The 17,880-nt window shown below is 29.6% G+C and overlaps 1 protein-coding gene across 1 annotated transcript; it reads left to right on the forward strand.

Moving 5' to 3' along the window:
- Positions 1-3,659: 3,659 nt before the first annotated feature.
- FEZF2 (Fez zinc finger protein 2) lies at positions 3,660-12,303 on the forward strand (the record flags this gene model as incomplete). The annotated part of the gene is made up of 3 exons (XM_012940989.2): positions 3,660-4,463; positions 6,993-7,137; positions 10,813-12,303. The coding sequence occupies 3 exons, from the start codon at positions 3,660-3,662 to the stop codon at positions 12,222-12,224; spliced, it is 2,361 nt and encodes a 786-aa protein (XP_012796443.1). The 3' UTR covers positions 12,225-12,303.
- Between the last annotated feature and the right edge of the window lie 5,577 nt (positions 12,304-17,880).

Below are 17,880 nucleotides of genomic sequence, written 5' to 3' on the forward strand. Positions count from 1 at the left end.
AGATATAGTATGGCGATTATTCAATGCCTTTGCTGTGAAATAGCTTAAACCTCTTGAACTCTACTAGCTACTATACCATATTAGAAATTCAGGAAGTCATCCAGAAATCAAACATCAAATGAGCATGATATTGTAATTTACGTCAGAGGTTTATAGAAATTGCAAGAATTTGAGTGTGATATTAATTTCAGATTGATATTAGGGGCCCTATTCTGAGATAAAACATTTCTTTACTAGTATTTATGTCTCAGTGGTGCTTCATGTGATCTTAATCCGTGACGAAAGCTGTTTTCAGAGTAATTTCATCATACAGAAGAGGTAAAATAGTCATTTTCACACATTTACGGACTAAATTATGATAAAACATAACTAAAGTTTGTTATTGACCTTTGGGTTTTTGCAAGAAGTGATTGTCTCAGTGAGATATGATTTCCCTTGATTTAATCTTGTTTTTGAAGTTATGTCTAATTATTATTGAATCATTTCAAATTACAAGGCATAATATATCTATTAATCATTAGAATAAATCTATTCATTTCTCAAAGCAGTATGAATCTTAAGACGCTCAATCGTTTTTGACAATGATTTTTCAGTTACCTGGAGTTTAGAATGAATATTTCCTTCAAAATATAGTCGTTTGTTAGCCGGTAGCTAACCATACTGAATTACCTTTAAAAGCAAACTCATTTTCGAGTAATATAGAATATTTGTAGATCAGGTGGCTGCGTTAGGCGTCCCAGGGTTTTCCAAGATAGATGGTTTAATTGTGAAAATTCATCATTGCTCTTAACGATCTCATCAGTGCTTACCTCATGTTAACTTCTTGAAGTAAACACTGAAGACGTTAGCTAGAACAACAACAAAAGATCAACATTTAAACCATCCAACTCAGACAACTTGACACTTAAAACACTAACCCATTAATACGTTTGGATAATAATAACAAACCATAACGCTTCGTGAATAACTTCTTTTAGAAGAAACTTCATATATCTAGTTTTTGTTACCAGAAAATGACACTCTAACAACATAAAATCTCAAAGTACTAAGCAATTCTTTCATCACAATGTAACAACGATTATTAGTTCATTTATTCTGCCATAAATAATTAAATACATAATCTTCAGATGATTAAACAATACGAATTAGCTTGCAGATAACATATCGTGTTTTAAGAAAGTGGACACTCTTTTAAAAATAACTCAGTTGTTGATAATAATCTACAATAGGTTGACTGTGACTAGCAATGGAATTCTGTGAGCACATTTTGTTCTACTTAGAACTCGTCAATTAGATGTACCTTCATCTCAGTGTTGAAGTTCATAACTAGAATGGCTGACACTCAGGATCTTTCATTTCAAACACCTAACGCGTTATCTCTTGAGAGACTGAGTTACGATACTCACTAATCTGTCCAAGCGACTCGAATCACTTTGTTGTTGGTAATTGTAACTGAATTTCGGCCAGTCATTGTTGGTTTATGTATCTTGTACGAATTGCCACAAAATAGCTATTATGTCAAGAATTATTCAAATTAGATGGAGTATGGATAGCTAATTACTAATTACTAAAATTCTTTGTATCATCTTTATGGCTAACACTGGAATACGAGTTAGTTAATCTGACAACTAGAAATTAACATTACATATGACCTACAGAATTACAAAATCACGAGTTTAACTAACATCAATCTTAAATTATGTTCTTGACTGTCATTTGATAAGCATTTTTTTCATTTTTATTAGTAATGTGAAAGACCTCTGTGGGCGTTCCAAACACAAAGGATATTGACCTTAGATTATTTAGTTTTCCAGAGGGATAAATCTAAGTTGAACTAAATTACAGTGAAATGTTTAACCGGAAATCCATTATGACCTCAGGTACCAAGATGTAAACTTATTTATAAAATGATCATATTCTGATCATCGCGTAATTGCTACTTTACTGTGCTCACTTCGAAGAATTCTGTTTATTAATATTTATAAAGTGTTTTAATTTCACTAGAGTACTCCTATGCTTTGTTTAACAAAACAGTTATAAACACTTTTCCAAATGTTGACTGAGTTATTTAAAGCGTAAGGATTAAAAAAATGTTGTTATTCAGTGAACTGAACACTTTCCATAACAATTTCCTGTGTCCCTTTTCACATCCGGATACTTATTATCATATACAAGCAAAGTAATATAGGAAATTCATTTACAACTTCAACAATACTCGGGAAATTTACACCACAAATTTGAATGCATACATATTTACAGATGATTATAATAGTAATAATAGAAAAAAGGCAGACAATTTGGTATGAAAATCTGTTAGTGGGTATGGGAGTATTTCTGCTGAAACCTTTTCACTCATCTACAATTTCTCTTATTGGTCACATTAAGTTTCATATTGTATTCCATGCCTTTTATATTTTATTGGTAGCTTATTTCAATATATTTTATTATTGATGACGGTCTTATTAATTCCATGATTGGTCAGTTTACAAATACATAGCCTATTTCAGTCATAACATATTTATTTCTGAAGTGAAGCTAAAGTAACCAATCGGATATCTATTGATCACTTTTAAGGGGTATTATTCTTTCATCCATTTATTGTATTGTCTTGATTTGGTCAACTTTTAACTTTTGTATGCATATTCATCTAAGTTTCAGACACTCACATACTGACACTAGTGAATTAATGCCCACCCTACTCTATATTATATTAGAGAATAGAGAAGTTGAAAGGAAATAAATAATTTTAGTGTATTAAATAGGATGGATTCTAAAATTAATTAGTTTAATGGAATAATTATTAAGTAACGATCAAGAAGGTGTAAAAACAGGAGGCAAATTACTTACTTTCTGGTTAGTTGATTATTCTTAAACGTACGTATTATCAGAGAGCTGTATTAAACTTCATTTCTAATTTCTATAGTTTCTCAATGTCCATTTACTGTTTGTATCAATTAACTGTTACACTTGAATTAAAAAAAAGGTTGTGATATTAAATGACTTTAGTTTGGATCCCTCCTTCTTTTGTGTGATCGCTCAATACTGTATTTTATCGTTCAATATTTTAGGGATAACGTTAGTGTCTAGCTCAAGTATTTTGATTGTATTTTATATTAGTTTTAAAATAATCTTTTACAAACAAGTGGTATATAAAAACAATGACATATTGATACGTTCAGTCAACCCTCAACCATAGTATGATAGATGTAAGTTTATTTCTTAAAGCTTTTTTATTCAAGAAAGCAACTTATATGTCCCCAGTTGGTTTAACCTGTTTATATATTATTACTAGTAATTAATTACTTTTGAAGTAAAATATATCACATGACAAAATCTCTTTCAGAAAACATTCATCTAATCCCTAAATATCATATTAACTTAATTTATATATCGGTAGACTTGCTTTCTCTTCTTCACAACATTTAACAGTGTTAAATACAAACAATAACTTTAACATTGAATCGCGGTAAATTGTATGTATATGTGAATCCAAGTTGTTTGTGTTCTGAATGTAAATAATTATGTGAATACAAATTTACTATTCTGTGTATTACAAAAACAAATAGTGATTATGATTATTATTATTATCACCATTTATTTATTTATTTGTTTCCTAGAAAAAAAAGGATCTTTATATTTAATAAACCGATGTGTGACAAATGACAACTTCACTTGGAAATTTCTCTATTGAACGATTAATTGATCATTCACAATTAACAACAATTACCCATGTTAGATCGGCCAGAAATAATGATAATCAAAATGAATCGAATTTCAACTCAAAACGATTAAACAATAATAATAAACTAGTATCTACTACAACAGTAACGACAACAATATGTAATAATGAACAAAATTTATTTGTGCCAACTGGTATATACACAAAAGACTTACAAAAATCAACGACAACTGATAATAAAATGCTGAAATCACCATCAAGTCCTCCTCCTCCTCATCATAATAATAATAATAATAATAATAATACCAGGAATACTTCTTGCAGCAATAATGGCTTAAATGACACAAAAAAACAATCAAACTATTTATTAAATGATGTTATAGATAAAAATCAACAATTCTATAATTCTGTTTATTCAAATCTTGACAATTTTCATCAGGATAATTTGAATATAACAATGAAGGATATAAATCTAACTTCCAGAAGTTTTTCTGTTGAGAAATTGGATATTAATGATGATAATTACAATGTGATGATAAAAACAAATGAACAGAATAATGATGACATTAATGTTGATGATAATGGAGAAGAGGTAGCTGAGGAAGAGTTAACGGAAGATGATGAAAATGATGAGAAAAAATCTAATTCTGAGTTTAACACATCAGATAATACGTCAACAAATAAAACATATACATGTCCAGAATGTGGTAAAGTATTTACGGCTCATTATAATTTAACAAGACATATGCCCATTCATACCGGTGCAAGACCTTTCATTTGTAAAGTAAGATATCAGATAGTTTTGGTTATTTGGTGTGTTGATGAAAATCAACATAAAAATTTAGTTTAGATAGATTTCAAAGTAGTTTTTAATCATAATCTGTATTAGATAGAAGATCAGTGAAGAGAATGAAGTATTGAGTAAATCTTCTTGCTACCTTCTCATTTGGGACTTCTTCACACGACACACTAGCTTCATATTAGGCTGAGCTTAAGGTATATACATTACGTTGGAATAACCAGTCCAAATTTATTGATCGCAAATTTCAAATTTAGTTAATCTCTAATTAGGTACAGTTCTAATGTATTCTCTTCGATACATAACTAGATAATAATAACTTATCGTGAAAAACTTCATAAACTGCATAAATTTAACGTTAGAATCACTCAGATATGTTGCATAACTTTTTTATGTCTACTGTTAACTTTTTTTACTTCCAGTTTAGCTTAGATATTATCTATTTGTTGAAACTTTAGGTGATTGGATGTAGTTGGTAGGAAAACATGAACATAGATTTTGCGTTGTTTGACACTTTTCGGTAAGATGTACTCGTAATCCTGAGGGAGCTGACACTCCGTGTGAAGTCTGGATCTTCATCATTCAGCTTCATTCTGTAAGACATTACCACTGATTTATTGAAGCTCCGACTAACTTCCTTTCATTGTATAGCCATTACCGGATTAATTGGAAATCTACTGAGAGTTTTTTTCAACTAGTTCATGAGAAATCTAATTTTAATAGTTGAGATCATTGGTCAATTGTAGCTAGATCACCATTGAAAACGTGGAAGCACTGGACGGCTGTTTCGTCCTAGTATGGGACTCCTCAGCAGCGCGCATCCACGGTCCCGCTCCCCGCGAGATTCGGACCCAGGACCTATCAGTCTCACACGCGAGCGCTAAACCATTAGACCACTGAGCCGGCATCCAACAGTGTTAATGTCTAACTTCAACTAATCCACGAAATTGAGCGACACACCCACCAATGTCTTCAGAAATTTAATTATTTGAACTATTTACAAATTAAACTTTCTTGCTTTCATCCACTTCAGATGAAATCATTTTTTTATTCGTTATATAAAAATGTGCTCATGTAATCTGTATTATGTATTGCATAACAAAATAAAGTATAGCATCTAACTTTATTATTACTAATTAAGTTTACATTATAGTGGAAAAAACAGGTCATTTTTCTTCCTTATTGTTCTCAAAAGACAGAATAAATCATAATAACATTATTGACTAGTTATGAAATGGATTATTAAGGGATATTAACATACAACAACTCGTTTGTAACGTTTAAAATCCATTCACTCTGATGTGAAGTTTTACAGAAGTAAACTCTTGAATAACTGCACAAATTTTAATTTAAATGTGAACATTCAGAGTAAATAGTACACAAACAGTAAACATTGGTATTGAAATGGTATAAATTAATATATTTCAGTTAATTCCTATGATAGTAACCATATCTTTTTAATAGGTTTTTAATCTGAATTTGAAGGGTTTTTTTTCATGAATTGATATCAACCAAATGAGTGTATATGGTCAGTAACAAGTGATTACTCATAGTATTTTAGTGATCAAACTAAGTATTTGAATCTCTTTGAGAATATAGTACTTTTAATGTATTCAACAACCCAAATATTCTAATAACAATTAAATCAAATTGAAGAGATCGTTTGAAATCACTTGAATAACAATGAAATCTACCAATTCGCATTTATTCTTTACCTTCTTTTAGTAACCAAAATTGGATTATTAGTAATTATTCAATTTTAGTTTATGCATACAACTACGCCGTAATATAGAATAGAATACTTACTACTTGTACCATTATTTATTAATGATTAATTAAGCCACATTTACAAAAATTCTTAAGTCTGTACGTACAAACACGATCATATTAAATTTTTAGCAAAGGTGAATTATTATTATAAATGTCTTCAGAATTAATATACAGTATATTTATGAAGAATGTTCAGGAAACTTATTTATCCAGTATAGCATCATATAAATGTTTCATTGAGCCATACTTTATATGAAAACTAATGATACTATCAAGTTAGTAAACTCAAAGTAGAATGAACAGTTTTCAAACTTTGAACAAAATACTTTATCCATTTAGCTATTACTCACTTACATAACTTTAGTAATAACAATTCTGTTAGACTACATTTCAATGTGAATCTGGACAGTGATTCATTTCTCAAAATGAATGTTTGTTATGATCATTGAATAACCGATATTGGATTTAGTCATTAGATGTTAGGTAGTTGTTTTTTTTGTTGTTGTTGTTGCCAATTTCTATTCGTCTGTGAATACTATTAAAATGTAACATGATGCCTGAAACGTCATGGTATCAAATTTCTTTTGAAGACCAATTTTTAAAAGGTGTTAAGAATAAAATTAACGTATCATTTCATTGAAAATTGTGTTTTTTTTTTCTCATAAACGTGTGACTGACACTTCTATTCCCAGATTAAGTTTTTAATATCATATGTTAATATTCTTTTTATTTTATTCATAACAGGTTTGTAATAAAGGTTTTCGTCAAGCCAGTACTCTATGTCGTCATAAAATTATTCATACATCAGAAAAGCCACATATATGTTGGATATGTGGTAAAGCATTCAACAGAAGTTCTACATTAAACACTCATTCTCGAATACATCAAGGTAAGATATTATAATTACTTTGTTTCAATTACGTGTGATTAATTATCTTTTTGTCATGATGCCACCGCATACGTAATATAAAATAAATAGAGAGATTGACTGATGATAGTTAATGGTGTGAACTAACTGACCATTCCGTAACATCATTGACTTCAGTTGTGGTTAGCGTTTTTTTAGCGATACAGCACAGCATGCACCAATCCAGTCACAATTGACGGAGAAGATTTGGAAGATCTAAAAACCTTTACATATTTGGGCAGCATCATTGATGAACACGGTGGATCTGATGCAGATGTGAAGGCGCGGATAATATCTGGAACTCAAAACAACTGTCAACCAACACTAATGTCAGAATTCTCAATACAAATATCAAGATAGTTCTACTGTATGGGGCGGAAGCTTGGATAACTATGAAAACAATAATCCAGAAGATACAAGAGTTTATTAACAGTTGTCTACGTAAAATACTTCGGATCCGTTGGCCAGACACTGTTAGCAACAATCTATTGTGGGAAAGAACAAACCGAATCTCAGCGAAGGAAGAGATCAGGAAGGAGAGCTGGAAGTGAATAGGACACACATTGAGGAAAACACCGAACTGCGTCACACGGTAAGCCCTCACTTGGAATCCTCAAGTCCAAAGGAGAAGAGGAAGATCAAAGAACACATTTCGCCGAGAAATGGAGATAGACATGAGAAAAATTAGTAACAACTGGATAGAACTAGAAAGGAAGGCCCAGGACAGAGTGGGTTGGAGAATACTGGTCGGTGGCTTATGCTCCATTGGGGGTAACAGACGTAACAAACAAAAACAACAACTGACTTCAGTACTAGTCGAACAGATTTGCATAACAAGAGCAATTTCACTTTATCCAATTATGAATGTAACTCCTGGAGCTGATGTCAAATAAATACGACTTTTGTATACGACTTTTGATTTTCTCTAATCATTAAAAATCTGTGTTGTATCTAATCTACATCGCTGTGATTAGACAAAAAACATTTTTCTTAAATAAATGATTAACTAACCTCAAAGAAATTAGTAGTTAAAATGGTATATGAAAATATGTAATGGCCATCTGATAAGTCTGGGCACTGAACCAGTAATTCCCAACTCTGACCTGAAGATCAATGAACAGTACTGGTTCTAATCTTCATCTTTTCTAAGCGCTAAATAGAAACGAAAATTTAAGCTTCTTTAGTAGATTTACTGAGAGCAACCCAAGAAGATGGATTCATGTTTGAATTAGTTTCATTAGAAATAAGTAATTTAATAATTATTTAGTTAAACAAATTATTAAACTTAACAATCGTTATACTGAATTAATTAATAAAACCGAATATTATACTAAACAAAAGTTAATTTAAAAAAAACAAATCACATTGTAGTAATTGATGCAGATTAATGTTATCCCATGTAAAACATAAGCTGAATTAATTAATAAGGTAAATGAATAAAAATCATACTGAATTAATAAGAAAATCAACTGAATCAACATCATATTTGGATCGATGCATAATTTCAGATCTAATTTCTTGTTAATCAGCTGATAAGAACCAAACGACATAAAATGAATTCATACTATTCTACTCAATTCTTCGTTTTTGCTCTTTTCAAGATGATAAATAGAACTATTTATATGAAATTTCTTCTTGATCGTTGTATATTGGCGATTTGACATACTTAACACAATCATGTTAGTATGTTGAATAAAAAATTCAGGAAAATCACTCTAACTATTCAATGTAGTCTCAAAGTAAAGTTATCCAAACGAGAAATGGAGAATAACTATATTGTTAACTATATAGTTAATTATTTAATTCTGTTGTTAATTTTGTTTAATAAACAATATTAACTTGTATTTTCATAAAAGGGAATGTTTAAGACCGTATAATCACCTAAACATTCATATGCTTTAAGCTTTCAAACTATATAATTTGTAGATCTAATAATACTAGAGATTATTCAAAGGTTCCTTCAGTTTATTTCATTGATTTGTAATGAAAAATCCATTTATATGTTTCACGAAATAGGCCAGTTATTTTAGATTTTATAACTTTTTAAAGAGTTAAGATTGATTATGATGGCTGATAATGACAGGAAGTCTGAAGGCCTAGAATTCGATCCTGAGTGGTGGTTGATTAACACTACTGAAAAATTCTAAATTAGCAAGGGATGACAGTTTTATTCTTCATTTAATATTAATTAATAATTGAAATTTTTTTATCAAATTGGATCGTCATTCTGTAATACATTACGAACTAACCTCAGTTAAACAATGAGTGCACTGGGAAACTGTTTGGTAGTAGTATGAGTATCCACACCCATATTGGGATTGAACCTAGGACTTTCATGTCTCGAATCGAGTGCCTAACCTATAAATAAGTGAATCGACAACTAATAGTTGCTATTTTTGGTGAATAATCCCGTATCAGAAAGAAATATATATCCAATGTTTCCTATTTTCAACTGGTTTTCTAAAGTTGATTGGTAATGTTAAACTATAGAAAAAAAGAAAATTTCCACAAATCTCTTATATTATTATTTGACTTAATTAGAGTTATCGACTAGAAATTCTTATCATTATCTCACAACTATTAAAAAAGATCAAAATGAGCAATTTTTGGCGACTTCAGTATTGCAATGGAATCCAAGCTTTGCTAATTCTATTATCTTTCAATTGATGTACGATTATTCCCCAAAGTCTATGGCCTGATATTTGTATATCTGTATATTCTTCAGTATGCTATACTGAAAAATAAAATGAAGTAGAAACTATTCGTTTGTTTAGATATATAAAAGAAAAAAAGGCAACATTAATTTCAAACTACTGAAGTGAAAGTGATTTTTTTGTCCAGAATGCAGAATGAGTATATTCTTCAGCAGCCAGAATACAAACAAATAAATTACTCATTAATTGAAGCTATTGAAATAGTTGCTTTCAGTTTGAATTTCTCTGAGAAATTCAAATTCTTCTATATATTGTTAGCATTAAGAATGATGTTTTTCGTATAGTTTGATATTTTGATCCTTATTTACTATTGGATTATCTGGTGTTGACTCATAAGAATATATATATGTATATATATATATATATAATATATATATATATATATATATATATATATATATATATATATATATATATATATATATATATTAAGAATGAGAATTTTACTTTAGCTTATGAATTAAACGTCTTGACTCCTATTAAAAACACACCGATCCTACGTTAATTAATTATGATCAGACTATTGATCTATTCGACTCTTCACAATTGTCCAATATTGGGAAATATTATGAAAAAATTAAGGTTATCCATCTCATCACTCTATGTGCTGCTTAATAAATCTCTAGAAGGAACTAAATACAAGAACAAATAGGTAACGATCGATTTACTAACTTTTGCATTAGGGCATCGTCAAACATAAAATGCAATTTCACTTAAGTTATATTATGAAGTAAGTAGCATGTTATTGAACAACTCATTTTCATAAAAAAATATCAACGTAGTAGACCAACTGATTTTGATATTTTATCTTGCTGATAAGCCCCGGAAGGGATGAAATTTTCTGTTTGGATTCCACTGCCAGCCAGCATCAAAAAACCCAATTTTCGTATTGTTTAGGAATCATCTTACTAATTATCTCCTTTTTTCTTCTTTTACTTTCTAGGTTATAAACCATTCACATGTGAAGTATGCGGTAAAGGATTTCATCAAAAAGGCAATTATAAGAATCATAAATTGACGCATAGCACAGAGAAACAATATAAATGTCATATTTGTCATAAAGCGTTTCATCAAATTTACAATCTTAGCTTTCATATGCATACACATCAAGCAAAAAAACCATATATTTGTAATATATGTGATAAAGGATTTTGTCGTAATTTTGATTTGAAAAAACATATCAGGAAATTACATCCGACTAGCATTATTAACGATGGAGCAAATTGTAAACTTGGGGAAATAATTAGAATTAATGATTTGAAGGTGAGCGCTAGTAATGATAATGTAGGCAATAATTTAATCAATATACCAAATCACACCTATTCTATGGATTATGCTGACAATATCAAATTACAAAGAATGAAATATATTTACGAGAATGGCAATCATACAGATTGTAATATACCGTCTATGGAGTTTGATCCAATGCAACTTATGGTCACATCACCATCCTTATCATTGTCATCACCATCAAAGTTGACATTGACATCAACAACCTCAACATCAAATTCCAAAATGATTACTCGATCTGCAATAAGACGAAATAATATGAACCACTTCACTTGCCATGAGACAAGTGTTAACCATACGTTAAATGACATGAAGAAATCAATTCATTTAACTCCCGTAAATTCTAGTGTTTCTCCGATGACATCTGTAAGAAATAGACTGAATTCATCAAATAAAATCGAATTAGGTGCTCAATTATTCAGTGATTCAATGTATCAACTAACAAATTCTATCAGTGATCAACCAGAAATACAACAGTATCAGTTAAATTCGGGAAAAAGCAATATCGACTTATCAATGAAGTACTTACAAAACTTATATCCAGATGTACAGGTTAAACAATTCTTAGAAAAACTGATGCCAAAACATTCATCCCCAATATTAATGAATAAGTATTCTGACTGCACAGATTTTTCTCCTGAAATAATTCCGTCATCATCCTCAACGCCATACTATCCGTCAGTATGCCCTTTATATTTATCACCATTATCCTCATCATCTTCAGTTGATTTATTACCAACGATATGTAAAATGAAATTGACAAAATCGGAACCACCGAATTATTCCAACATCAACTACTCAACTAATTTACAGTCAGTTAATGCTTACAATACAACTAACTTAACTCCACAAATGCCACCTTCTATCTTCAACAATCGAAATATACGAAACTGTCCAATCAATGCTATGCAACACAATATAGAGTTAAAAATCCAAAACTCCGAATCCAATTTACCGTTTAATTCGAATTTAATTCCTCTTCAAAGCCCATCTCTAGCTAATTCAGAAATATTTCGAAAATTTATACTTCAAGCATGTTTATCATTAAATCAACAACATATGTAACTATGTTACTTGTTCATATACCAACCTTTATTTCTAATTTTAGAGCACATTTGCACACACACACACAGGTACAAATCATTTATTGTGACCACTTCTATATTATCTTTAAATTTTATGATAAAACTTAATACAATGCAATTTGTGATTTCCAATATTACACTTATATAACTATTACTATTACAATACTACAATATTAAACTAACAAAACTATCGCTGATAAATTTGTCCATAGTTTGCTTTTATTTATTTCATTTTATTTTCATGAAAGAATATACATTTCAGTCTATGAATAAATGAGTTTTCTTTTATAATGTTGATAAAAGTAGTATCTTATTAACAAGTGGTAGTCATTCACTTTCTCTATTTCGATTAGTCTATGATTAATGGAACTCTCAAATGAAACAATCATATATTTTAAGAGTTGATTTCATGAGTCCGTTAAAGCTAGACGACCAATGAAAACTTGGAAGCATTGGGCAGTCGTTTCGTCCTAGTATAGGACTCCTCAGTAGTGTGTATCAACGATCCCACCCGCAGAATTCGTACCCAGGTCCTTTGGTCTCGCTCACGAACACTTAACCTGTAGACCCCTGAGTCAGCATCCAAAGGTGTTAATGTCCAACTTCAATCAACCCATGATCTTGCGTAACCCAATGCTTCCAGGTTTTTAATGGTGGTCTAGCTTAGATCAGCTCATGAATTCAACTATTAAAATTACTACAATCTGCACAAATCCCCGTTCTGATAATTATATATTTCACTATATGACAATATGAATAGTACAATGTAGGTAATATAGCTGATTAAAATATCTACTAGTAAAATAATCCAATCAAAACCTACAATATATTAAGTTAATTGAGCAGTATGATCAGTTCTACTGATATATTAGTTAAATTGATCATTGAGATCAATGCACCATAAAGGAAAAATTTAACGAACTACAGCGTTAATAATATATATATATATATATATATATTTAATGTTTCACCTATTAGTATACATCCTTGTTTACTAAAATGGCTCATACGATTGGTGAATATAACCTTTTTGCGTACTCTTACCATTTAACATGTTTAGAAACGAACTATAACTGATCCTAGTATACCTAACTTTAGATCTCTTATCATTAAGTAGTGTATCTGAAAACGTCTTTTAGATGAAATGGTTGAATAATTTTGTTTAAAAATAACCAATAATAATTTTTAGTGTAAACAAAACGAGTACTGAAGGAATTTTCGCAGCTGTACTGTGTAGTTGTATATATGAGGTTGTATAACCTTAACTTTTAATCTGATAAATTTACTAAGTAGACTGGTTTCTTATAGTTAAATGAATCAGTAACAATCAAGGTATCAGAAGGGGTTTTGTGGAGATTGTAGTAATTTCAACAGTTGAGATCATGAGTCAATTGAAGCTAGACCACCATGAAAAACCTGGAAGCACTGGACGGCCGTTTCGTCTCAACTGTTTAAAATCAAGGTATCATTTTATTGAGATAGTGATTCGAACATGTAGTTTTTTTATCTTTTTTTAAACCAGAAAATGACATAATAATAATAAACAGTTAATAAATACATTTGCGATAAATACTAAACCTTGGAAAGATCATAAATGACGATCATCAAGACATTATTCGTGCACCCTAACAAGTTAGCTGTGATAATCCACTTCTAACCAGATCTCAGTTCATTTATTGAACAGTTGTTAACTATCGCAACGATGAGAAACATGCTTCTCAACACTTTTTCTCAAACCCTATTACATATGTGGCTTCTGACCGATTTACTGGTGAATACGAATGTGGTTAGTGAGACTTAGGCAATACAACAGTGAATGTATTATTGCTTTTAAAAAATGGAGTCGTTTGATCTTGCTTGTTGTCTTGGCAACAAAGCAAAATATCCTTATTGTAGCACTAATTTCTAAAGACTTTTTAAAAAATATCAATTTTAATGCAATAAAACAGTTTTGTTAGACACGAAATTTGATAAAAGAATCACTCAAAGTTATCTGTCATTGAAAGCAGTGTTTTAAATTAACCACTATAATGATAACACGGTATGAATACTATTAGTTCTCTTCTGACATTTGATCCACATAACTTTGTAATTAACATAGTAATCATTATAAACTATGTTTATTATTATTATTATTATTGTCACTTATGAAATATTGATGAGAACCTTCAACGTACTGATTGACAGAAAATCACTTAATTTGTATACCATAAAGACTTATTCATTCATAAAGACAAAAGTGTTAACAACAATTCAAGCTAAAATTATGTTAATAATAAGCTTTTACTGTTACGTCTTAATAATAAGGAAAAACAATTCTAATAACAACTGTCCTTTAAAATCTACGTGAACGTTTTCTTATTCTCTTCCATCACTTTCAATAATTCCGAGAAAGTAGGATATTTAATGCAATGATTAAAGAATGTTTATTGTGTGAGCCACTATTATATAAAAATATCCTTAAAATGTTTAAGGATAAGGGGTGTAAAATTAGCTTGTTAAAATATTAGCAAGTTAGGAAGGATTATTTGTCAGCTGTATAAATGAACCATGTATAGTATCAGTATTGTTGGCTAGAAATGGCTAATTCAAAAATGTAAAGAATCAAATAAATACTAACTAACCGGTTTTTAAAGAACAACCCATCCCTAGGTATTATATCAGTAGTACTGATCACCAAAATTGAAAAAAGTAAACTAATGGATTACAGATTAATGGTCTAGAAGTTGTACGCATGCCACAGTATCTGAAGGTTAAGGACTGGATCCCTGACTTATGAGAATTTGCATTCTGGGATGAAACAGAAGTTTAAATATCCCTTCTTTATACCGGCTCTCTGTTTAATGTCATTCAATGGAGAGAAAGTATTTCCCAAAATAACACTTAATAAAAAAGACAGTTTTATGTAAAATATTCCATTCATAGGCCGTACTTAGTTGACCTTTGTTGAAAGGTAATAAAAGGAAATATAACACAAAATCGTCGTTAATTAAAAAAAATATATTTTTTATTACTATAATCTAATTTAGTTTAGCGATTTGTGAAGCGTTTACCTCATCACAAGTTGGCATGGTTTGAAAAAACATTAAAACCAATGAGTAGTTAATAGTTATTTTGTCGCAGTTTAAGTTTTCTTAATGATGCATATACACGACCCAGTCATAGATATAATATGTCTCATGGTTGCTAGTACAATCCTCTTGGATCATCCAGTTAACAGTCCGTTTATCCATATTTCTAACTTTCATCCATTCCTCATACGATGTAACCGTCTTTCAGAACCATTTGTAAAATATCTTTCTTTTGAGGAAGTTAATTTGATTAATTAATTGATCAAAAGCTTTTTCCATTTTAATTGTTCAATTTTCTGATATTCAACTACACAATTAAAAGGAAAATACTTTGTTCAGTTATTTTCCTACATGAATTATAGTGTTATTATTATTACTATCATTATTATTATTATTATTATTATTATTATCAGTAGTGGACCAATTTGATGAATTAATAAACAAATGAATACACGCAAACCCGCATTAAACAAAATAAATAAAACAAACATTATGGAATGAAACAAAACATCACAATTTAATATTATACAAGTAGCCAACATTTTAAAGGTGTAGATCTGCCATCTTGAAAATATTTAAATTCAATAAAAGTTATTACACCAGGATTCTATATTATTATTATTATTATTATTATTATTATTATTATTATTAGTAGTAGTAGTAGTAGTAGTAGTAGTATCATTAGTAACTTAATAATGACTAGTTTTGTTTACAGTTATGGTCTTTCTTGAGAAAAGAAACTTATTATCTTTTTAATGTTTACATGATTGACTACAAGTATTGTATGGTGTTTTTTTTTTGACCGAAAAAGAAATTTATAAATGGGATAGAATGGTACAAACTACTTGACCACCAAATAAATTAACCCACATACTTCAAAATGGACTTTATTTTTTATTTAAAAGAAAAAAAAACAAACAAACCTAAAATCACAAAATGTCGATTCAGCCTTATTATGCATACACACATACATACAAATAAATATCATGAAATATACATGTACTCATACATTTACACGCACATACTTATGGTTATAAATTGACCATAAAAAATTATCTACTTATTGAATGGTTACAGTAAGCGTTTTTAAAAAAAAATAATTTATTTAATCATAAAGTCATCATCTATACAGACTCCTTTTTTATTCTGTGTATTTCAAGTACTACTCTTCATAAATTGTTCATGCATATTTTCTTATTGTTGTTATTGATAATGGTGTTGTTGTTGTTGTTGTTAGTCTAATTACCCAAGATTTTGTTCCTAGCTCTCATACCTACTATCTCTTGTATACTACTGTCTGAATTCAATAGTTTTTTTCTTTACGAAAAAAATAGGAATATTAATCTCAATCAGATAAAATCGGACACATAAATATTTATGCTCAAATGCAAACTGTTCGGGGTCACTATATAAAAAAAGGAGATAGAAAGAAAAGTGTAAATGGTCTGTAAACAATAACAGATAAAGAATATATATATCGATATTGGATGGTGGAAAATAGATTTTCAGTTGAGAATAAATATCTACCTGTTCATGTATATGAGTTAACACTTTCGTAAGATTTATATTTGTCATAATTTTAGAAATAAATAAGAACATTCTTTTCTCCTAGATTTGTCTTGTACATATTTATTTCCAATTAATTTGTTTTAATGAATTCAATCATCTGGTAGGTAAGTAAAGTTTGTATTAATAATAATAATGTTGTTGGTGGTCTAGCTAAAATCACTTTGTGATTTAACCTATGGAAATTCTACAATCTCCGCAGATCTTCCATACACTACTACTATTGATAGTAATTATCATTACTGTTATCGGTAGCAGTCGGTGTAATAGAAAAAAATTGATGAATTCTTCATACCTTAACCATCTAGCTCAGAAAATGTAATATATTTGAAATTACGCATTAAGGAATGCGATTTTTAAGGACTTCCTTCTAAGAAGTCAGAACTAAGATCCATGACAATAAATACACCATTATCAATCTTCTTTTTCTTTCTCTTCTTCTTCTTCTTCTTCTTCTTCTTCTTATTATTATTATTATTATTATTATTACTATTATAAAAATGCTCACGTTATGTTAAAATAGAGCCAAAATTAACAGTGGAACTATTCCTGAAGTCTCAGCCGTATAACTAAACAACGAAATAATCTCCAGAAAATCTGAATAGTATTATTATGATTTTAGAAGAATATTAGGTCATTTAATCTAATAACAACATGTACTGAAGGCATTTTTGTATTAAAGAAAACAACTACCTAGTATTGAGTTATCTTCAGTTCGAGAAAATTTATTGTTAAATAAGGAAAAGAGTTATTGAAAGTTCAAAACCTGTTTTCATCAGTTTTGAATTAAAACAAGAGATTTCAAGTAGAATTTGTAAAGGAATTAAACAGCACTAGAAAGGAGCTACCATTTAAACCAATTGGCTTCAGAAATACGATGACAATAAAAGGTTAATCACTATTTTTCTGAGGCCACTTTCAATTACATTTACTTTTTTTCCTAGCAAATCGTGTACAAGATTTTGGAAGGGATACCTGCAAGATTTTCTGGACATATAC

Source organism: Schistosoma haematobium, chromosome 1, assembly GCF_000699445.3.
Source record: "Schistosoma haematobium chromosome 1, whole genome shotgun sequence".
Lineage (NCBI taxonomy): Eukaryota > Metazoa > Platyhelminthes > Trematoda > Strigeidida > Schistosomatidae > Schistosoma > Schistosoma haematobium.